Consider the following 23979-nt stretch of genomic DNA (forward strand, 5'->3'; position numbering starts at 1 on the left):
AACAGCATTTTTTCTGATAGGAAAGTTAATCTAGTTGGTACTTTGGGGGTTCAAAATATTTCCCTGTAATTTTGTACAAGCACTGGAATTTTTACGCAAAATCAATTTTGGTTTTTGGTAAAACTCTAAGACAAATGACCGTAGACACATGACATTTTCACTGGTTGCTTATATTATAATTTTTTATACAAGATAAAAAAATATTGATTTGTTTTGAACTGTTTACGGACATTTTCAGTTTCCAATTTTTTTAGTTCTTTTTCTATGATTGTCATTAAAATTGTATTTGTTGGGTAAAAAAGCTTTAAAATTTAATACAAGGCTCTTAATATATTGTTACGATGACATTTGAAAAATATTAAAAATCCAAAGTCACAATTTTTTTTAATAAGCATTTCAAGTTTAAATTTTGACAAAAGGCGTAACAATCACGAAATTGTTCTTTTTAAATCTAAGATTTTAAAATGTAATACAAGATTCCTTATAGAGTTATCTACCTTTATCAAAAAAAAAAATGTTTATAAGTAAATCAAATTAAATTTTTATGAGCGTTTGATGTTCAAATTTTTACAACATTGGATATTCACTTGATATCTCATATGTAGCGATTTTCTAATTTTGTTGTAATTCTAAAACGAATAATCGTAGACACGTGGGATTTATATCATATTTTATCAATTCCTATAGGAACTTAATAAGATTTTCAAAATATTTTTACTTGTTTTGAGCTGTTTACAGACAATTTCGAATTAAAATTTTTTTTCTATAAATATCAATAAAATTTTATTTGTTGGGCCAAAAAACGTCAAAATACAAGGTACCTGATGTATTGCTTAAATAGCAGTTGAAAAATATAAAAAATACATAGGCACAATTTTTTTTTATAAACATTTAAAATTTGATTTTTCTCAACATTTATTAAATTAAAAATTTAAAAAGGTGGGTAAGTGGATGTCGCTCTGCTGTACAGTAGGTTACAAGTGGGTCACTGTAATGGATGATATTAAATTTGAATTCAATGATATAATATCATTGTATAAGAAAAACGATTCTGAGCGAAAACGGTCAGTCAGCCTATGATATTACCAAATATATTTGATGAAATTATTGTGAATAAAGTAATTTATAAATAACCTATTTACGTGGAGCCTTGTTTTAAATTTTCAATTGCTATTAGAACGATATATCAGGAGCCTTATATTAAATTGTCATGCTTTTTAACCCAACAAATAAAATTTTATTGATATTTATAGAAAAAAAAACTGAAAAAATTGAAAACTGACAATGTCCGTAAACAGCTTAAAAAGAGTCAAATTATTTTCAAAATTTTATCGTGTATAGAAAATGCTAAGCTCAGAATCTAAAATAAAAAAATAAATAATAAAAAAAAAAAACACATCATTGTAAAATCAATACATTCTACGCTTCGCTCAGAATCTAAAATGATTTTATAGTTAAAAATGTATAAAATATTCAACTTTTATAGCTAAGGATTGAAAACTTACAACTTAGGTTGTAACCTAACTTGTAAGTAGTTATAACCTAACTTATAACTAGGTTCCACATAAGTAGGTTATTCTGTAACCTAAAATATAAAAATACAGTTTTTTTTTTAGTTATTTTATGTTCAAATTTGGAGGAAATTACATTATTAAAAAAGCAAAAATAACGATTTTAGTTATTTCGTTGTAATTTTAAAATATTAATTCAACTTACCGGCTACCGTATTAATAATAAGTAATAACTATATAAATATAACATCAAATATTCACCTGACAAACCGCTCAGAATTGTTTTCCTTATACAGTGGACAATGATATTATTATACATTGAATTCAAATTTAACACCATCTATTACAATGACCCACTAGAAACATACTGTACAGCAGAGCCACACCCACATGCCCACTTTTTTAGAATTGTATATTATTTAAGTCTAAATGAATGGTTATCTATATATGCTAAATGGAGCAATGTGAATTTAAAAAATGTCAAGAATAGGAAATAAGCCATGTCATCCACAACTCAAGCCACTATAGAAATCTAGACGCAGAAATTATAAAGCCACATAAAATAAAATATGTCAACATTATTAGATATTGAAGTATCATTTTTTTTCTTTGAATTATTTGATCTGGGACTTAAGTCAGAAAAATACACGGATGGCGGATACATATGAGATGGAAAAACAATTTACTATTGGCTAACTTTACAGTGAAGTTGAGGTTCCAAAAATCGTGTTGCGAAAAATAAAATAAATTGTGGTACTATTATTTTAAATATTCAAATACTTTTCGTAGAAGTATTTACGTATTTCAAGCATTCGTGTACCTATATTAAACATTTAAAAGGTCAAAAGTATCGATAACCTTACATTTTATTATATAGTATGTATTTAGCTCTGTAGACCATGACATGAAACTAATCGAAAATTGAAATTAAATATTAAGTATAATATCACATTATGTTTATTCAGGTGCGACTATCTTTCTCGCACGTTATTCGTAAAAAAGCTGGTGTTAGGTACAATATGCAGTATTGTTTTCTCTTTATTCAATTTAATGTTCAAACAAGCTTCGCTCAGAGCAATTTTTCCCAATTAATTTTTCTACTAGCAATGTACAATATTATTATTCTGTAATTCGTATTAATTGCCAAGTAAAATGTCGCTGTCGCTAAGAATCACCACCACGGACAAGCACATAAAATAAAAATATCAACAACAATTAATCCACAACGCATGCGTCCGCGTGAAAAGAAACGCAAATTCAAGAACAAAATTCAAATCATTGAAGAACAAAACCAATACCAGAACAACATCATCAACTAATATATTAAAATAATAACCACTATGATGATGACAGTCACAACAACGATGACAGTCGAAAAGGCTGCGTAAATGACAACGTTGCGTGGACGCCTGAACACCACGATGAACGTCTGCCGACTGTTCGGGCTGGGACTCGAGCCGAAAGGTACCGTGGCCGCCGCCATGGACGGGCTGATCGCGCTGGCCAATCTGGTGTACAGCTTATATGGGTACGATCACGTGACGTCCGTCGTGCAGCAGAGGATGCCGCTGGTGTGGGACATCACGACGGTGATGAGCGTGGTCAAAGTGTACACGTACCTGCTGACGCCACCGCTGATGTTGATCATGTGGCAGTACAACAAGCGGTCGCTGTCGGACGTCGTGCGCAAGCTGGATCACGCCATGACAGAGACGGCCGTGGAGACCGCCCCATTGGCGTGGTTCGCTTGGTACTCGACCGCATGGCTGTTTATGTCAGTGCTCACCGAGTACTCAGTGTACACCATGTTCCACGTGGACACCAATTTTGCGTACTTCACGACGACCGAGTATGCCATGATCGCCGTGTACAACGTATGGTCCAAGGTACCACTGTTGATGTACACGTTCCTGATGTACACGATCCGGACGGCCATCCAGGACATCAATGGTCGGCTGACCACGGTGGCCGAATGGCGGACGTACCGCGGTCGGTGGGATGATCTCAGACGGGCGGCCGTCCATCTGGCTCGGCACCAGTTCGGCGTCACCATCGTCGCGTTCGTTGTTTGCACGATCGCAGAGATCGTGTTTTACGCGTTCATACTGTACTTTTTCGGCTACAATCACAAGAACGTGCCGCAAATATTAATTTACTTCATCAACGCATTGTTCAGCACTGCCTGGATGTTTGAGGTCATCCGCATGACGAAAAACTGCAAGCTAGAGGTTAGCTCGTCCGGTACATTAATATAGTTTATTTATTCTATAGTATTTTTTATATTATTATAGTTGAAAGGTAAAGTTTGTGAGACTGTAAGGGCTAATCTTTAGATCTACTGAACCGATTTCAAAAGTTCTTTCACCATTAGAATGCTACATTATCCCTGAGTAAAATGAGTTAATTTAAAAAAGGTAAATTAGAGGTCCGACCCGGGGAGGTGCTCAAACAGTGATTTTGATATTTACGATGGAAATGTTTGTTTGTATATGGTTGATATTGGTTTTAGGAGAAATAATTAGTAAAAATTAGTATTTATTTATTAGTTGTTGCCATTGGTTATTCGGGCAGATCGGGTCAAGCATGCATCAAATCGAATTATCACACATTGCCTACCTGAGTGGCTGAGTATCATTTACTGCAGCGAGTTGAGCTCAAAATGAGTTGAACAATTGCAATTTTTATAACAGTTGTCATTTTCTAATAGCAACGAAATGAGAAAGATCAGCTATAATATATAAATATAAAATAAATAGTCAATTTTTGTTTCAGTCAAATTTTTAAACGCCAATAATCTTTATAATAATAATAATAACAATAATATTTATTGACCAAAAGAAAAATACAGTTATCTATGTCAATACTTCCATAATATAATCTATGCTATTATTTTAAAGAGAAAAGATTTGGATGTTCGTAATAAATAAACTCAACAACTACTGGACTGATTTCAAAAATTATTTCACCATTAGAATGTTACATTATCCCTGAATAATATAGATTAATTTAAAAAGGGTAAATTAGAGGTCCAACCTGGGGAGGTGCTCAAACAGTGATTTTGTGATTTACGATGGAAATGTTTGTTTGTAAATGCATGGTATTGGTTTTAATAATTATTATTATTATTTATTATCAAAGCTGTTTATTATATAAGCTGTTGGCTTAATGGCACTTCTGAAATATGTATTTTAGTACAGAATCTATGTGGCTAAACAGAGTTTAAGAAGAGGTAAGTCCACAGGTATTCAATTTGTCACGGACAACGTCGTACAGGATCAACTAGTGTTAATATATAGTTGTTCCTCCAAACAAAAAATTATCTTAATAGTATTAACAATATTTATTTTTAAATCATAATGGACTTGAATAACTTACTGTCGTAACGTCTTATGTCTCGGTTACTCAGTAACGCAGTAGGCACCTTGGTACCTGTGTACTAGTACTCAATAGTTCAAAATATGTTTTACTTTCTGAACTTGTTCAAACGTTTTAGCAAATGATACGCACGCTTGTCAAGTTATTCACATGTTTACAATACATATTATACATTATAGTTTTATCCTAGAAAACCATTGTAACGAAATTCGAAAGTTCGCACAAAACGTTAAAACATTAATTTGTTGCATTTTATGTCATGTTTTATGTACCTAATTCAAAAACTAATGATACAAAATATGACTACTTTAAATATTGACTAATTATGTTTTTCTTCTAAAACTTTTAAAAATTTTAAATATTACGCGATGACCTTATCTTTGTCGTAGAATATTGAAAAAGTAATTAATTTCACATTTCATTTGCAGTCGATTATACACTACAATTAATGATTATTAAAATAAATAATATAATTATACAAATTAAATAATGATCAATGTAAATTGAAAATTTTTTAAAACTAATAATTTAAGTAAATGTTATAAAAAAATGTGCATTCATAATTATAATTTGTTAAAAATTGATATATAATTGTACCCATTTTATATTCAAATATCCTTTGCCGAGTGCTATCTGGATAATTTTTACGAGATATATTTTGCTCGGGAATGTCAACAGGTTAACTTGATTTATATTATAGAAAATACTTGTTCATTAATTATTAGTTATATTAATACATGTTTTTATCTATTTATCAGCTATTGAAAACCCAAAAAGTCTTGAATTCGATTAACATTAACATCAAGTCAGATCACAAACAGGTAATTTATGAATATAAAATAAGATACAGTAATTAAGTATCGAGTAAATAGTAACCTAATAGAAAGTAAGACAAACAATAATTTATATTTGATCATATTTAATTAACATATAGTATTGTGTGTCTCCTAACTGGGCTTTGAATTATAATAATATTATGCACAACACACAAATAATGAGAAGTTCGGTATTCGGTCCAAATCTCCGGTGAATTGTTTGTTATGGACCATGCCTGCCTAGTGCCTATAGTTAGATCTTTAGATCGAAATAATCTATGTATCGGGTATATTAATCAGATTTTATTGGTATAACTGTTTAAGAATACCGAATATATATATTTAATATAATAATCAAAAATATTCATGTATAATTAATATCGAACAATAAATATAGCTGATGGTTTTTATTCATGATAACTTAAAGTTTAGATTTAGAACTATATAGCAGCAAGAAACTACTGTAGTTCGCGGGTACCAAAACTTCTCTAATACGTAATACTTATAAATAAATACTTTTCATTCAATATTTGACATTTATCTACAATTATTTTTAGAAAAGTGTTCTATTTTAGATCATTAAATTAATAATACAAGTTTCCATTTAGAAATAATTATAGAGGCTTCATTAACAAATATTTGAGTGAGCATAAAATGTTGTTCAAAAAATTCAACTAATCCTAATGATTCTAATGATCCTATATCTATAATTAATGCATATTATGTTTAGAATTTGTATTTGGGGTCAATAATGACAAATAAAAACAATTTTTTTTTTTTTTAACATTTATTTAGAAAATATATAATCTGTAAGGTTTTTTACAATAGGCATATATGCGGTGTTTATGTGATTTTAACGTGAGTTAACATGATTTTAAAGAACTACCCAACAGTAGTACTTATGGCTTGAGGAATTAAAAACAGTTAAAATTAATTTAATTAAATGTATTTATTTGTTTTAAGATTGCTACATTAATAACAGCATTTCTAATTTTTCAAATTCAGATGAAATTTACCTAAAAAATACTAGATGCCACAGAATTAGATTAAACCAGAATTACTGTAAATATTGTGTGTAAGTATACACTTTTTAAAAAGAACAAAAGATTGTTATTTATTCTTAATGTTTATTATAATAATATAGGTATAGGTATCCTTATAATAAAACTATGTATATTATTTTTTTAATCATTGAATTTAATTTAGATATCTTATCCAGTTAACATCAGTATTATTTAAATACATCTATGATAATCCTAAGAATATAATAATATAATATTATAGTAAACTAAAAGGATTTAAAAATCCGTCAATAAACAGCAATATATAATGTAATTTTAAATTTTGGGTGAAACGATGAGTCATTGGTTTAATTATATATAATTTTTTGTATAAAGACAACTTTTAGGAGCAAGAAATATAACTACTAATTGTAATGTCGATTGTGGTTTCAATAAGATAAATTAAACCTATATAATTTTTTTGGGGTTAATAGTAAAAAATTAACACTACTTTTCTAAATAATAGGGAAATTCTAAAAACAGTAAAACTTAAACAATTATCTACGCAACTTCCGCAAATTGCTGGAATCTTGTTTATTAAGTATAAGATAACTTTTTTTTTGTATATTTGTAAGTATTAAATAATAATTATTTAATAACCTATACTATTATATAGTACTTAACACATTGATGATCACACCATGACCATCTTATCGTAATCATGTTTTTAAGTCATAGGATACAGGATACCATGAATGCCATAGCATTCATCATACCATTTGCCATATTATTGGCCAATTCAATGTTACACTAAACTGACAGAATTTGATGAAATGCTATTAACAGTCGTGTCCATCAACGTGTCAAATTATTTTTGTAGGTAACTACTTAAATTGTATTATATTTGTCTTATAGTTTTATATAATTTTTGTTGTTCAAACATTCACGTATACTAATAATTTAAAACGTCAATAGTATCATGAGCCATACATTTGATTATATAGAATGTATAGGTCTGTTGACCGTAACATGAATACAATAGAAAAATGAAAGTCAATATTATGCAGTATAATATTGCATTATGGCATTCGAGTGCGACTATCTTTCTCACACATAATTTGTAAGAATCCTGGTATTGAAATATAATTTTTTCTCTCATTCATTTGAATGTTCAACCGGACTTCGTTCAGAGCATATTTTTTTACAATTGATTTTTTATCAGCTATGTACAAATATTATTATTCTGTGACCCGTAATAATTATCGAGTTAAATATTGCTAAGAATCACCACAATAGACAAGCACATAAAATACAATTGTCAACAATACACAACGAGCGAGCCCACAAGACAAGAAATACAAAAAAAAAAACATTGAAGAACAAAACAAATGCCCATCCATATAAAGATTATGCCGATGATGATTATAATGATGATCACGACGATGACAGTCGAAACAGCTGCGTAAATGGCAACGTTACGTGGACGTCTGAAATCCACGATGAACGTCTGCCGACTGTTCGGGCTAGGACTCGAGCCGAAAGGTACCATAGCCACCGTCGTGGACGCGCTATTCGTACTGGCCAATCTGTCGTACTGCGCGTATGGATACGATCACGTCACGACCGTCGTGCAGCAGCGAATGCCGTTCGTGTGGGACATCACGACGGTGATGAGCGTGGCCAAGGTGTACACGTACCTGCTGACGCCACCGCTGATGTTAATCATGTGGCAGTACAACAAACGATCGCTGTCAAACGTCTTGCGTGAGCTTGACCTCGGTATGACCGAAATGGCCGCGGCTACACCTCTAGCACCGTTCGTTTGGTACTCGGCAATCTGGCTGTGCATGTCTGTGCTCATCGAGTTCTCCGCGTACACCATGTTCCACTTAGACACCAATTTCGCGTACTTCACGATAACCGAGTACGGCATGATCGTCGTTTACAACGTATGGTCCAAGGTGCCACTGTTGATGTACACGTTCCTGATGGACACGATCCGGACGGCCATCCGGGACATCAACGGTCGGCTGACCACGGTGGCCGAATGGCGGACGTACCGCGGCCGGTGGGATGATTTGAGACGGACAGCCGTCCATCTGGCTTGGCACCAGTTCGGCGTCACCATCATCGTGTTCATCGTGTGCACGATCGCAGAGATCGTGTTCTTTGTGTTCATGCTGTACTTGTTTGGTTACAATAACAAGAACACACTGCGAATATCTATTTACTTCATCAACGCGTTATTCAGCGCCTCCTGGATGTTTGAGATCATCCGCATGTCGAAAAACTGCAAATTAGAGGTGGGCACGTTGCGATACATTCACACAAAACCTCTGTATATTCTATTTTCTTATCTTTGTATTCTCCTAGAAAAATAAATATTAATGATAATAAGAATAATAATGGACTTAAATAACTATCGTAATGCCTTTTATTGTCTTGGTTTCTCGGTAACGCAGTAGTAACCTAACATATACAGTCAACCAGTCCAAAATATTTTTGTGAACCCGTTCAAATGTTATAGCAAATCGATATGTAATCTTGTCTAGTTGTTCATATTATGTTTTAAATAGATATTAATATTTAATACAACTTATATTCTAGAAATGTATTCTTCCGAAATCCAAAAATACGCACAAAACGTTCAAACATTAATTTATTGTATTTGATATTTTGATTATATCATGATTTATAGAATACAAAAAATTATAATCCAAAAAATCTACCCAAGGTACTTCAAATATTAACTACCTAATATTTTTTCTTCTAAAAAATTTAAAAATTTAAAACCTTATGCTGGGCTCCTGTGCTATCTGTAGCTATCTCTTTCTAAGAATATTTAAAAGTAATTTATTCCTTTTCGATCAAAATTGCATTTCAAAGTTGTTTAATAAACTACAATAAATGCTTTTTTAAATAAACAGTATAATTGTATGCAAATAATAATAAATTTCAATTAAACGGTTATAGTCATATTTTACATTCCAAGATCCCTTTTCCGAGTGCTTAAGAACTAGTTAGATACTTTTTGCGTGGTATATTTTTCTCCTGAATCATAACTAGTTTCTATAATTTAGATTTAGATAATACTTAATCATTAATTATAATAATTGATATCTTTCATCTGTTTATTAGCTACTGAAAACACAAAAAGTCTTGAATTCGATTAGCATTAACTTCAATTCAGACTACAGACAGGTAAATAATAAATATAAAGTAAGATAGAGCAATAAATTACTAAAATAACCTAATAATTTATATTATATCTTATTTAATTAACACTATAAGTACCTTCGTATAATGGCTTTATAGGGCTTTTAATTATATGCACCTCCAAATAATGAGAGGTTTGGTATTTGTTTCAAACGTTCAATTAAATTAGCTCAAAGCTTATAAACACAACTTATTATTTTCAGATAAAATATGCTTCTTTACATATGTTACACGCAGATTTCAGTTTCATGCCATGCAATATTTTTGAAATGAATTACAGAAGTCTAAGATCAGTATGTTACAATTTAATAAAAAGTAAACACGATGATTTGAATTTAAATGTATTTATTTGTTTTAAGATTGCTACATTAATAACAGCATTTCTGATTTTTCAAATTCAGATGAAATTAACCTAAAAAACCAGATGCTATACAATTAGATTAAATCAGAATATTACCATAAATATTGTGTGTAAGTATATACTTTTTAAAAATAGCAAAATAGTGTTATTTATTCTTAATGTTTGTTATAATAATATACGTATATGTATCCTTATAATATAACTATGTATATAATATTTCTTTGTTAGTAAATTTAAAAATAAAGGAGGAACATTAAAGAAATTAGTGTACGTACATATGTAGACTATAGTTACATTATTTTTGTTTTTCAAACAATGAATTTAGCTGTATCTTTTAAACGCCTATTTTATTTTACATACAATTCCTGTGTGAAATTTTTATCAAACCTAGTGTATTACTTCAATAAGAAAACATCTTAATTATTAATTCTTAATAAACTGCAGCAAGCAATAAATACATTTAGTTTATTAAGTATAAGGTCACTTAATTTTGTATAGTTAAAAGTATGAAATAATAATTATTCGATAACCTATATTATGATATAGTACTTAGATTATTTTTGATTGTATCTACTTAAACTGTAATATATTTTTCTTATAGTTTTGTATATTTTTCGTTTTTCATGCATTAATGTATTAAAAATTCAAAACTTCAAAAGTATCATGAGCATCATACATTTGATTATATAGTATGTATTTAGCTCTGTCAACCGTGACACGAATATAATCGAAAAATGAAAGTCAATATTATATATTATAATGTCATATTATGGTATTCGAGTGCGATTATCTTTCTCGCACGTTATTTGTAAGAAGGATGGTATTGCAATATAGTTTTTCTCTTATTCAACTGAGCTTCATTCAGATCAGTTTTTACCCAGTAGATTTTTTCCAGCGATGTACGGTATCATTATTCTGATATCCAATTTAATTACCAAGTAAAATTTTGCTAAGAGTCGCCACCATAGATAAGCACATACAATAAAAATGTTAACAATATACAATAAGTTAGTCCAAAAGTCAAGAAACAGGAAAAAAAGAACATTGAAGAAAAAACAAATGGCAGAACACCGTCCTCAAACCAATATATTAGAACAATAACTAATATGAGGATTATGATGATGATGATGATCACAACGATGACAGTCAATACGGTTGCGTAAATGGCAAAGTTGCGTGGACGCCTTAAATCCACGATGAACGTTTGCCGACTTGACTCGAGCCGAACGGTACCGTGGCCGCCGTCGTGGACGCACTATTCGTACTGGCCAATCTGTCGTACTGCGCGTATGGATACGATCACGTCACGACCGTCGTGCAGCAGCGAATGCCGTTCGTGTGGGACATCACGACGGTGATGAGCGTGGCCAAGGTGTACACGTACCTGCTGACGCCACCGCTGATGTTAATCATGTGGCAGTACAACAAACGATCGCTGTCAAACGTCTTGCGTGAGCTTGACCTCGGTATGACCGAAATGGCCGCGGCTACACCTCTAGCACCGTTCGTTTGGTACTCGGCAATCTGGCTGTGCATGTCTGTGCTCATCGAGTTCTCCGCGTACACCATGTTCCACTTAGACACCAATTTCGCGTACTTCACGATAACCGAGTACGGCATGATCGTCGTTTACAACGTATGGTCCAAGGTGCCACTGTTGATGTACACGTTCCTGATGGACACGATCCGGACGGCCATCCGGGACATCAACGGTCGGCTGACCACGGTGGCCGAATGGTGGACGTACCGCGGCCGGTGGGATGATTTGAGACGGACAGCCGTCCATCTGGCTTGGCACCAGTTCGGCGTCACCATCATCGTGTTCATCGTGTGCACGATCGCAGAGATCGTGTTCTTTGTGTTCATGCTGTACTTGTTTGGTTACAATAACAAGAACACACTGCGAATATCTATTTACTTCATCAACGCGTTATTCAGCGCCTCCTGGATGTTTGAGATCATCCGCATGTCGAAAAACTGCAAATTAGAGGTGGGCACGTTGCGATACATTCACACAAAACCTCTGTATATTCTATTTTCTTATCTTTGTATTCTCCTAGAAAAATAAATATTAATGATAATAAGAATAATAATGGACTTAAATAACTATCGTAATGCCTTTTATTGTCTTGGTTTCTCGGTAACGCAGTAGTAACCTAACATATACAGTCAACCAGTCCAAAATATTTTTGTGAACCCGTTCAAATGTTATAGCAAATCGATATGTAATCTTGTCTAGTTGTTCATATTATGTTTTAAATAGATATTAATATTTAATACAACTTATATTCTAGAAATGTATTCTTCCGAAATCCAAAAATACGCACAAAACGTTCAAACATTAATTTATTGTATTTGATATTTTGATTATATCATGATTTATAGAATACAAAAAATTATAATCCAAAATATCTACCCAAGGTACTTCAAATATTAACTACCTAATATTTTTTCTTCTAAAAAATTTAAAAATTTAAAACCTTATGCTGGGCTCCTGTGCTATCTGTAGCTATCTCTTTCTAAGAATATTTAAAAGTAATTTATTCCTTTTCGATCAAAATTGCATTTCAAAGTTGTTTAATAAACTACAATAAATGCTTTTTTAAATAAACAGTATAATTGTATGCAAATAATAATAAATTTCAATTAAACGGTTATAGTCATATTTTACATTCCAAGATCCCTTTTCCGAGTGCTTAAGAACTAGTTAGATACTTTTTGCGTGGTATATTTTTCTCCTGAATCATAACTAGTTTCTATAATTTAGATTTAGATAATACTTAATCATTAATTATAATAATTGATATCTTTCATCTGTTTATTAGCTACTGAAAACACAAAAAGTCTTGAATTCGATTAGCATTAACTTCAATTCAGACTACAGACAGGTAAATAATAAATATAAAGTAAGATAGAGCAATAAATTACTAAAATAACCTAATAATTTATATTATATCTTATTTAATTAACACTATAAGTACCTTCGTATAATGGCTTTATAGGGCTTTTAATTATATGCACCTCCAAATAATGAGAGGTTTGGTATTTGTTTCAAACGTTCAATTAAATTAGCTCAAAGCTTATAAACACAACTTATTATTTTCAGATAAAATATGCTTCTTTACATATGTTACACGCAGATTTCAGTTTCATGCCATGCAATATTTTTGAAATGAATTACAGAAGTCTAAGATCAGTATGTTACAATTTAATAAAAAGTAAACACGATGATTTGAATTTAAATGTATTTATTTGTTTTAAGATTGCTACATTAATAACAGCATTTCTGATTTTTCAAATTCAGATGAAATTAACCTAAAAAACCAGATGCTATACAATTAGATTAAATCAGAATATTACCATAAATATTGTGTGTAAGTATATACTTTTTAAAAATAGCAAAATAGTGTTATTTATTCTTAATGTTTGTTATAATAATATACGTATATGTATCCTTATAATATAACTATGTATATAATATTTTTTTGTTAGTAAATTTAAAAATAAAGGAGGAACATTAAAGAAATTAGTGTACGTACATATGTAGACTATAGTTACATTATTTTTGTTTTTCAAACAATGAATTTAGCTGTATCTTTTAAACGCCTATTTTATTTTACATACAATTCCTGTGTGAAATTTTTATCAAACCTAGTGTATTACTTCAATAAGAAAACATCTTAATTATTAATTCTTAATAAACTGCAGCAAGCAATAAATACATTTAGTTTATTAAGTATAAGGTCACTTAATTTTGTATAGTTAAAAGTATGAAATAATAATTATTCGATAACCTATATTATGATATAGTACTTAGATTATTTTTGATTGTATCTACTTAAACTGTAATATATTTTTCTTATAGTTTTGTATATTTTTCGTTTTTAATGCATTAATGTATTAAAAATTCAAAACTTCAAAAGTATCATGAGCATCATACATTTGATTATATAGTATGTATTTAGCTCTGTCAACCGTGACACGAATATAATCGAAAAATGAAAGTCAATATTATATATTATAATGTCATATTATGGTATTCGAGTGCGATTATCTTTCTCGCACGTTATTTTTAAGAAGGATGGTATTGCAATATAGTTTTTCCCTTATTCAACTGAGCTTCATTCAGATCAGTTTTTACCCAGTAGATTTTTTCCAGCGATGTACGGTATCATTATTCTGATATCCAATTTAACTATCAAGTAAAATTTTGCTAAGAATCGCCACCATGGATAAGCACATACAATAAAAATGTCAACAATATACAATAAGTTAGTCCAAAAGTCAAGAAACAGGAAAAAAAAAACATTGAAGAAAAAACAAATGGCAGAACACCGTCCTCAAACCAATATATTAGAACAATAACCAATATGAGGATTATGATGATGATGATGATCACAACGATGACAGTCAATACGGTTGCGTAAATGGCAAAGTTGCGTGGACGCCTGAAATCCACGATGAACGTTTGCCGACTTGACTCGAGCCGAACGGTACCGTGGCCGCCGTCGTGGACGCACTAATCGTACTGGTCAATCTGTCGTACTGCGCGTACGGGTACAATTAAATGACGTTCGTCGTGCAGTAGCATATGCCGTTAATGTGGGACATCACGACGGTGATGAGCGTGGCCAAGGTGTACACGTACCTGCTGGCACCCATGGCGATGGTAATCATGTGGCAGTACAACAGACGGCCGCTGCCAGAGGTCTTCCGCGAGCTTGACCTCGGTATAAACGAAACGGCCGTGGCTACACCTCTAGCACCGTTCGCTTGGTACTCGGCCATCTGGCTGTGCTTGTCTGTGCTCATCGAGTTTGCCATGTTCCATTTCATCACCAATTTCGCGCACTTCACGATAACCGAGTACGGCATGATCGTCGTTTACAACGTATGGTCCGAGGTGCCACTGTTGATGTACACGTTCCTGATGGACACGATCCGGACGGCCATCCGGGACATCAACGGTCGGCTGACCACGGTGGCCGAATGGCGGACGTACCACGGCCGGTGGGATGATCTCAGACGGGCGGCCGTCCATCTAGCTCGGCACCAGTTCGGCGTCACCATCGTCGCGTTCGTCGTTCGCACGATTGCAGAGATCGTGTTCTATGTGTTCTTGGTGTACCTGTTCGGCTACAATGACAAGAACGCACTGCGATTATTGATTTACTTTATCAACGCATTGTTCAGCGCTGCCTGGTTGTTTGAGGTCATCCGCATGTCAAATAACTGCAAGCTAGAGGTGGGCACGTTTCGGTACATTTATATAAAATATCTAAAATATGTTCTATATTCTTATCACTATATTTTCCTGGAAATAAAATATATTAATAAACAATAATAGTATCAATTGTAATGGACTTAAATAACTGTCTTGATTTTTCGGTAACACAGCAGGGACTAGGGCAGTAAGAAATATTTATATTTTCTAATTTTCCGAACCCATTCAAACGTTTTAACAAATTGAGATGCACACTTGTCCAGTTGTTCTTATGTTTTAAACAAATTTAATACCAAATTATACTATAAAAAATCATTCTCCCGAGATCCAAAAATGCGCACAAAACGTTGGAACGTTAATTTATTGTATTTGATGTCATGTTATATGTATACCTAATTATATTGTACATTCAAAGATTCTTTTTCCACTTAAGAACTGTATACTTTTTACGAGATATATTTTTCTCAGGATTAATAACTGATTTTTATAACTTTGAATATAATATGTAGATAATACTTATTCATTAATTATTATAAAAATGTTTATATTTTATCAATTTATCTGCAGCTACTGAAAACACAAAAAGTCTTGAATAGTTAGTCTTGTGATAACTTTTATTTTCAGATAAAATATGCTTCTTTACATATGCTACACGCAGGTTTCACTTTCATGCCGTGCAATATTTTTGAAATGAATTACAGAAGTCTGAGTACAGTATGTTGTAATTTAATAAAAATAATCATGATGATTTAAATTTAAATGTATTTATTTTTTTAGATTGCTACATTAATCACAGCATTTCTGATTTTTCCAATTCAGATGAAATTATTCTGAAAAATACCAAATGCCCGATGAGTTACTGTAAATATTATGTGTAAGTATATAAGTTTTTAAAAATAGCAACTACATTTTATCTATACTATTCATACTGATTAGTGGTTATAATAATAATATATAGGTATATTCTACGTATATACACGTACTAGGTATATAAACGATTTTTTCAGTGTGTATTTAAAATTCAAATTTTTATAAAGTCTATCAATATTTCAACAATTTCAAATTATTTTTGAAATAAAATTAACGATTGTTAATTCAAAACAAAATAATTTGAAACCCCGCAGAGTTCCTTGCAATATTTAAATAAATAGCATCACTGTAATAAACTTAATAGATTGAATAAAAAAGTAAATAGAAAATATTGACAAGAAACTACAACTGGCCTAGCCAGAATAATTTCACTTCCTAATGAAAACAACGTTACACGGTACCTACATGTTTATAATATAATAATATAGATACTAAAATCTCACGAATGACGAGACTGACTTAATTTAAAAAATGCTCATTTTGTAATGAATCCTTAATTATTTACCGCCATAATTCACTATATTATGTTATCAACTAAAAAAAATGTTATCACTAGCTCATAATTTTAAGCTCATAATTATAAAAATATCTATTTTTTTTAACCCTTATAATATTTATATCTCAATAACTTATATTACTCCTGATTAGGAATACCTACAAATAATAAATACTTACTTAAATAATTTACATTTTTATAATTCGTTTGTAACAAATATTTACACACTTGTATTATTTTAAGTAGTTACATGTAGAATATACAAAGTAAAAAAAACATTACTATAATAGTATCATTTTAAAACCAAATGTATATTGTTCAATATTCAACATCAGACAGTTCAAATAATGATAATAGCTTTAATATGATAATAATATTTATTCTGGTAATCAATATTTTTTGTAACATAATACCTATTTCAAAAGTTTAATAAGCAGCCTAAATGCTTCTTAAGTACTATGTAATCTTTATTTTTTATATAGAGCCACTCTAGAAGCTATTTGGCTATACGTGACTACAGCTGTCCCTGAATAGTTTTACAACGTAGCGTCAAAACTTTGTATTTCAACTGTTTTGTAATATTTAAATAAATGAAAATATGATTTTTAAATTTGTATTTATTTCAATTTTAATTACGTATGCCACCGGACAGAGTACTACATCAAACTACCAATATAATGAAAACAATCACGTTAAGGTTTGCTCTTATTTTAATACGTATTTTAAAAGTTGTATATTTTAAAGTATTTTACAATAACAGACGTTTTGAGTAGGAATTTCCAGAACCAGCACTTAACAGCAAAAGTGATACAATTTCCAACTCATATGGAGGAGGCAATAGTGTTTATTTTACGAATGGTCTCCCAATAAATTTTGATTCCCGAAATAAATGGCCAAATTGTCCATCGATTGGTCATATTTATAATCAAGGAAACTGTCGGTCGAGTTATGCTATTGCGGCAGCTTCTGCAGTATCTGATAGAATATGTATCCAGTCCAATGGAACGAAAAATCCAATAATGTCTGCACAGCAGATTATTTCTTGCTGCTATTTGTGTGGACATGGATGTAATGGCGGATCACTATTCGAGTCGTGGGATTATTACAGGAGACATGGGTTTGTGTCAGGTGGTGATTATAATTCCAACCAGGTATTATTATACATAAATATATCGTCCAACAAACCAGAATTATTACTATATCATATTCATATAATAATTCACAGTGTCACTATAAAGTTAACAATAATTATCAATATTAGAATATTTGGCATTCGAAATTTTAAATAATCAGCGAACAAAATACTACCTTGACATCAATCTTATAAACTACTCTATATGTACCGATCTGAATATAAAATATTTACCGTTAAAATTACCAATTGATTTTATAATAGAAAAACTCACCATGATTAAACGAAATAAACTTACTGTCCTAAACATTTTAAAATTCTATTACCTTTAATATTTAAAGTATACAATTAGTTTTTAACTAAAATGTATTTGGTATATAATAAAAACGCTTTTATAATTTTAGATACTGAATGTAGAAACACATTTGATTTCTAACCTATATTTTTGTTCTCTTGATTTATTCTTTTTTGGTGATACAATTTAAAAACAAACGTGGCGCTTCAGAACGAAATTGAACATTAAAGTGAATTATTGTTAACCTACAGGTTATAGGTATATTTAATTATTTTTATCAAACAATTAATTTTAGGTATCCAAAACACCCATTTTAATTTACATTATTTTGTTAAATTGTATTATTATTTTTTATAATTTTGTATTGTACTTACTATGATTTATGAGTAACAATAATATGATTTAACACAATGGTTTCGAAAATTGTATTGTATATTAACTGTTATGTAGGTATTTGGTATTCATATTGTTTTATATTTATGTTATTATACACGAATCTCGGTCACGGGCGGCACTTCTCTCCGGGCAGATATATGTCTGGAGAGAGAGGCCGCCATCCCCTGATCGGGCATGGCAGAAACCTACATGTACCAAATTTGAAATTCTGCTAAACTAAACACACATGTTTAGAAAAACCTACAGTACCCTCCCCCACAGTTAAAAACCACCCAATTGCCTAAGTTTCCGCGAGTTCATTAATAATAAAAAAAAATATTATACATATTATATACCTACTAATTAAAAATTGGCTCCTAAAAATGAATAGGTAAACATCATCATCAAAGTGAATTTGAAATAAAATATTAAAATAAAAAAAAATTTTATTACATTTTAATTACCTACCTACATGAAGTATTACATCCAATCCTGACAAGTCTTGGACGCTCTATAATAAGTTTTTGATTCGACGTGAAAATTAATTTCTTTTTTCATACTTTTATTCATTCAAAATTACAAAACTATTATATAATGAGATTTTACTTTTTAGGGTTGTCAACCATATACAATTCCACCATGTAAACTAATACATGAAAATCCACCTGGACACAGTTGTACGACATATCACAGAGAGGAAACACCAACATGTGAAAAAAAGTGTTATAACCCAAATTACTACACTTCATTCAGAACTGATATTTATAAAGGTGGATAATATAATACTATTTTATAATTATGTATATTATATAATATATTATATGATATTATTATCGAATACAGTTTGATTTATGTGATTTTCTTATAAGTAGTTATGTTTTAAGGTTTTATATTTTTTTTATCTTAACATAAATTGATTAATATTAGATTAAACTCTAATTAATGTTAAGCAAAATAATCAAACAACCATTGATCGAATAATTACTTTTACAAAAAAAACGTTTATTTATTAATTCATAGGATAGGTACTTATTATTTGGATCAAAAAAAGGTTTAAAAATATCGTCGGTATCATGACTTTATTATACATTTTAAACTATGTATGGTTGCTATGAAAACTTTCATTGTTTTCAACAAAATAAAAAAGAACTGCCGAATTTCTAAAATGTATAGGATTTACATTTCAAATTACTTAATATTATTTAGGTATATACTAACTGGATATCTCGGCTTCGCCCATTTGCAGTTTTTTTTGTGGAAAATCCTATTTAGTAAATACGCTAATTAGGTGTATCTCGGTTAGAGTTTATTTCAGTTTTAGTGTAGGTACATCAGTTCATGGACAAATCGGCACCAGTGTACCTAGCTATATAAAATATAGATGGGCAACCGCAAGTCACAGAGTTGATTTAGCACTTGGTATATTTTTAACGCGGTTTAAATTACTTACTCTCTAAACGTTTCTGACGTCTCTAAAAACAATCTCTAAGATTTTCATCGAATTCAATTCTGTACTTTTTGAGTATATAGGCTACACACATACATTTGGTTTTAAGATATTGTTTCTTAGTTTGAGGCCATAAGCGCGACAATTTTAAGCATGCTCGTGCCTGATCTGCCTGATTAACCAATGGCGACAATTTATATTATGTATACACAAAAACATTTTCAATATCTACCGTGAATCTCAACATCCCTGTTTGCACTTCTTTGAATTGTGAATGTTGAAAAATCTTTTATATTATCATTTAAGAATGATAACCGTTCCACATTTAAAGTTCATACTTTTTGTAGTTTTTGAGAAGTAGCCACGAATGAGTGAGTTGGCTTATATATATAGAGAGAGAGAGATTCAGTGCATTTTAAATACGTTTTTTGTATTTTATTTTTCAAAATGTATTATCTTGTCTTTAATATCATTAATGTACAAACAATATTATTTCTTGTACTTAATCGTTATTGTTTTTATAACTATAGGTAAATATTATAAACTATCTCCTTACATGGCAATGAAAGAAATTTTTGATAACGGCCCGATAACAACCCAGTTTTATATGTACGAAGATTTGGTTGATTACAAATCCGGTATGTGAAAATTATATGTTTTTGTGATAGTTACATTCATTAATAATTTTTTTTTTTTAACTTTCAAGGTGTATATCAGTACGACGAGCAGTCAGATGTTGATTTCTTTGCTGTCCATAGCGTAAAAATTTTCGGTTGGGGTGTAGAAAATGGTGTCCCGTACTGGTTGGTTGCTAACTCGTTTGGTACAGATTGGGGTTACAACGGAACGTTTAAGATTTCAAGAGGTAATGACGGATGCTTCTTCCAAGAAAAAATGTACGCTGGATTACCATTGTAGTAAATACTGTTCAAGATGTCATAAAATAATTATCAATAATTCGTGTTCGGTGGTACGATAAATATAAAATAATATAAAATGTAATTTGTACCTACACAATATAATCAATAGGTATCATAATTAATGTATACATTAAATATAATATGTGGAATGTATTATAACATTTATAACATTATAATAGATTATATGTATATAATATATCAAATATACGTATAAATTAAAATACAATTAAAAATAATCATCATTCAAGTGTTTATATTGTTTGCTCCTACTTTACCTACTTTGAATAGGTAATGTATTTAACATGTTTGACATGTATATAAAATACATGATGCTAAAATAAAAAAAAAAACCTATCACTTCAAAGACTATGATTTACATTTTGTTTAAGTACCTACCATTGAAAACTCAATAATAATTACATAATTTTAATTTTAACTATTTAAAAAGGGAGAGGACCAACCCCGGAAGGTGCTTAAACAGGGATTTTAAGATTTCCGATGGAAATTTTTGTTTATAAATGATTGCCTGGGTTTTGAAGCTATTATTATTTTGAACATATTATTCATAAAGAGTTGGCGTTTTTAATGGGCAACGAAGTGCACGGGATCAGCTAGTTATTTATAAATTTAAATTTAAATTAAATGCTCTTCATTGGTAATCACTTAAAAACAGCTGGGCTTACTTCATTTTTGAAAAATATTCATAATACTGTCTAACTAAAGTTTTACGGGTGAAAAATTGGAACCGGAAAATTCAGGAAAAACTGAAAATTATGGAAATTGAACATTTTTTTGGTTAGCAGCAGTTTGCGATTCCCAAAGTGTGAATTATTTTACTTTTTAGTTATTTTATCAACTCCTATGATTAGATAAAGGGTAGCTCAAACATGCATTTTTTTCAGCTCACGAAAAAAAAATATTTTTTTTTGGTTTGGTATTTAAAATGCACTGAATCTATATATATGTTACGGTGAAAGACGAAAATTGGTAAATGTCGTCATTCCCCGGTCAATGACGTCATTAACCAAAATGATTCAATTATGTAGGTAAATGTTGTAAAAACACATATTTTAAACTCAAATGTACATCTTTCACCGGTCATTGACGTCATTTACCAAAACTTGTGGTAAATGATGATAAATCTCAAATAATACACTGATTTTTTTACCATAGGTACTTTTTATAATAATTATTTGTTGTTGGTGGATGTTTCAATTTTTTTTTGTATTTATTTGAATGGGATAATAGGTTTTTTTTTTTTTTTTATTAGAACTTCCAGTATATAACTATTATAGTTCGACAATTATTACAATATATAATATAGATAAGGTTTACAATATATAGTATCTTATTCTAGCATAATTTAGATAATTAGATAATTAGATAATAATATAAAATTAAATGATACAATAAATTATGGTGGACGTATAACGGTATATGGAATTACAATTTACCTTTATTTAATAAAACCGTTAGCAGAGACAGGAGGGGTTTTATGATTGCAGTGAACTCGGTAATAAAGGATGTAAATAAAGTTTCTGTATTAGGAGATAAGTGGGAATGGTTATGATTGGAGGAAGTAGCTTCAGCATATGATGGTTTATCAGTATTGGGATTTGAGGTGGATTTAGGAAAGCTTGTATGAGATTTGGGAGTAGATATAAAATGTTCACGACGAGGTGGTCTGTAATTTAGTTTTTTATAAACGAGACAGCCTTTGTAATTTGCTGGGTGACTACCTTGGCATAAAGCACACCTGGCCGGAGATTCTGGTGACATAGTGCATACGTCAGATCTGTGTTCTTCGCCACATCTGATGCATCGTGGAATGTGGATGCAATAACTCTGAGTGTGCCCGTAAGACAGACAGCGATGGCATTGCGGTGGGCTTTTACGTGGGTGGGGTTTTTCGACAACAATTTTGGAGTGCAGCAGATACTCGATTTTGTATACATCCATGTTGTTGGTGGCTTTTTTGAGGTCGACGAAAAAGAGAGGTAGAGGTGATTTATCGGAAGAGCGCTTAATGTTATGAATGTGGGTAACCTGCAGGTGTCCCAATTCCGAAAGAGAAGTAATTATATCTGCAGTAGAGGTAGAATGGTGGAGATTGCGGTAATAGGTTAATTAAAAAATTAAATACGTGCATATTATAAATTATTTATTTGTACAATTTTGGTTACCATGATATTTTGAACTGCACGACATTTCCGCTGCATTCCAAGCACATTTTTTAGTACCACAACCAGTTTTGCAGTTGCATCGATTAAATCCTTGATGACCAGCTATTCCATGTCCTGCGGCTTCTCTTGATGTTATTTCCTTGTCTTTAATTTTTTAAATTTTCTTAATTCATTTTCAGTCTCCAAGTTTACTTCATTTTCAAGATCTCCAACTCTGACTAAATCATCTTCTACTGCATTAATATGATCTGAATGGTTGCTGTTATTAAATAGTTCTTCAATATCCTCTTCTGACTTAAGTTTTTCTATTTCATCGTAAGGTATCCCTGCTGAAAGTAACCCTGTTCTCGCTGTACAACCAAACATCGCCTCGTATGGTGATCTTCCAATACCTATTATAAACATGTTTAAATTAAAAAAAAAATAATTAAATAATTAAAATTAAAATTATTAAAAAAAATAGTTTTTAGTTACCTAATAGCTTACCTGAGTTCAAAGCCCGATTTTTTTGAAATTGTACGAATTTTAACGCCATTGGCCAGTCTTTTGATTTATTATCAGCCATCCAAGAAGCCAAAATTTCTTTAACGTCCCTATTCGCGCGTTCAATTGATCCTTGGGTCTGGCTATGACGAGGCTTGCCATGAACAATTTTGATGTCTCCCCACATTTCATTTAAATTTGTTATAATACAATTAACAAACTCACGACCATTATCCGAGTGGAGTATAGCGGGTGCACCAAATATTGTATAAATA

At 30.8% G+C, this 23979-nt stretch overlaps 4 protein-coding genes and 1 pseudogene across 4 annotated transcripts; all 5 read left to right on the forward strand.

The window, feature by feature from the left end:
- Positions 1-3073: 3073 nt before the first annotated feature.
- Positions 3074-6721, forward strand: LOC132949132 (uncharacterized). Its single transcript, XM_061019911.1, has 3 exons — positions 3074-3739; positions 5645-5707; positions 6665-6721. The coding sequence occupies exons 1-3, from the start codon at positions 3074-3076 to the stop codon at positions 6719-6721; spliced, it is 786 nt and encodes a 261-aa protein (XP_060875894.1).
- Positions 6722-8261: 1540 nt separating this feature from the next.
- LOC132948122 (uncharacterized) lies at positions 8262-10377 on the forward strand. The gene is made up of 4 exons (XM_061018446.1): positions 8262-9005; positions 9841-9903; positions 10122-10211; positions 10278-10377. The coding sequence occupies exons 1-4, from the start codon at positions 8343-8345 to the stop codon at positions 10332-10334; spliced, it is 873 nt and encodes a 290-aa protein (XP_060874429.1). The 5' UTR covers positions 8262-8342; the 3' UTR covers positions 10335-10377.
- Positions 10378-11606: 1229 nt separating this feature from the next.
- Positions 11607-13640, forward strand: LOC132948317 (uncharacterized). Its single transcript, XM_061018738.1, has 4 exons — positions 11607-12269; positions 13105-13167; positions 13386-13475; positions 13542-13640. Exons 1-4 carry the CDS (start codon positions 11607-11609, stop codon positions 13596-13598), a joined length of 873 nt encoding a protein of 290 aa, XP_060874721.1. The 3' UTR covers positions 13599-13640.
- An 880-nt stretch (positions 13641-14520) lies between these two features.
- Positions 14521-16354, forward strand: LOC132949774 (uncharacterized; annotated as a pseudogene).
- A 990-nt stretch (positions 16355-17344) lies between these two features.
- LOC132949561 (cathepsin B-like) lies at positions 17345-21280 on the forward strand. The gene is made up of 5 exons (XM_061020506.1): positions 17345-17566; positions 17643-18020; positions 19285-19441; positions 20649-20756; positions 20825-21280. Exons 1-5 carry the CDS (start codon positions 17468-17470, stop codon positions 21034-21036), a joined length of 954 nt encoding a protein of 317 aa, XP_060876489.1. The 5' UTR covers positions 17345-17467; the 3' UTR covers positions 21037-21280.
- Positions 21281-23979: the final 2699 nt, after the last annotated feature.

Source organism: Metopolophium dirhodum, chromosome 7 (genome assembly GCF_019925205.1).
Source record: "Metopolophium dirhodum isolate CAU chromosome 7, ASM1992520v1, whole genome shotgun sequence".
Classification (NCBI taxonomy): Eukaryota; Metazoa; Arthropoda; class Insecta; order Hemiptera; family Aphididae; genus Metopolophium; species Metopolophium dirhodum.

Excerpts from the sequence above, each read along its gene's own strand:
- LOC132949561 (XM_061020506.1), top strand. The coding sequence starts at position 17,468 with ATGATTTTTAAATTTGTATTTATTTCAATTTTAATTACGTATGCCACC. Across the intron at positions 17,567-17,642 it reads ATGAAAACAATCACGTTAAG|GAATTTCCAGAACCAGCACT; the intron begins GTTTGCTCTTAT and ends CGTTTTGAGTAG. Across the intron at positions 18,021-19,284 it reads GTGATTATAATTCCAACCAG|GGTTGTCAACCATATACAAT; the intron begins GTATTATTATAC and ends TTTACTTTTTAG.
- LOC132948317 (XM_061018738.1), top strand. The coding sequence starts at position 11,607 with ATGCCGTTCGTGTGGGACATCACGACGGTGATGAGCGTGGCCAAGGTG. Across the intron at positions 13,168-13,385 it reads TCAATTCAGACTACAGACAG|ATAAAATATGCTTCTTTACA; the intron begins GTAAATAATAAA and ends TATTATTTTCAG. Across the intron at positions 13,476-13,541 it reads ATTACAGAAGTCTAAGATCA|ATTGCTACATTAATAACAGC; the intron begins GTATGTTACAAT and ends ATTTGTTTTAAG.
- LOC132949132 (XM_061019911.1), top strand. The coding sequence starts at position 3,074 with ATGCCGCTGGTGTGGGACATCACGACGGTGATGAGCGTGGTCAAAGTG. Across the intron at positions 3,740-5,644 it reads CGAAAAACTGCAAGCTAGAG|CTATTGAAAACCCAAAAAGT; the intron begins GTTAGCTCGTCC and ends TCTATTTATCAG. Across the intron at positions 5,708-6,664 it reads TCAAGTCAGATCACAAACAG|ATTGCTACATTAATAACAGC; the intron begins GTAATTTATGAA and ends ATTTGTTTTAAG.
- LOC132948122 (XM_061018446.1), top strand. The coding sequence starts at position 8,343 with ATGCCGTTCGTGTGGGACATCACGACGGTGATGAGCGTGGCCAAGGTG. Across the intron at positions 9,006-9,840 it reads CGAAAAACTGCAAATTAGAG|CTACTGAAAACACAAAAAGT; the intron begins GTGGGCACGTTG and ends TCTGTTTATTAG. Across the intron at positions 10,212-10,277 it reads ATTACAGAAGTCTAAGATCA|ATTGCTACATTAATAACAGC; the intron begins GTATGTTACAAT and ends ATTTGTTTTAAG.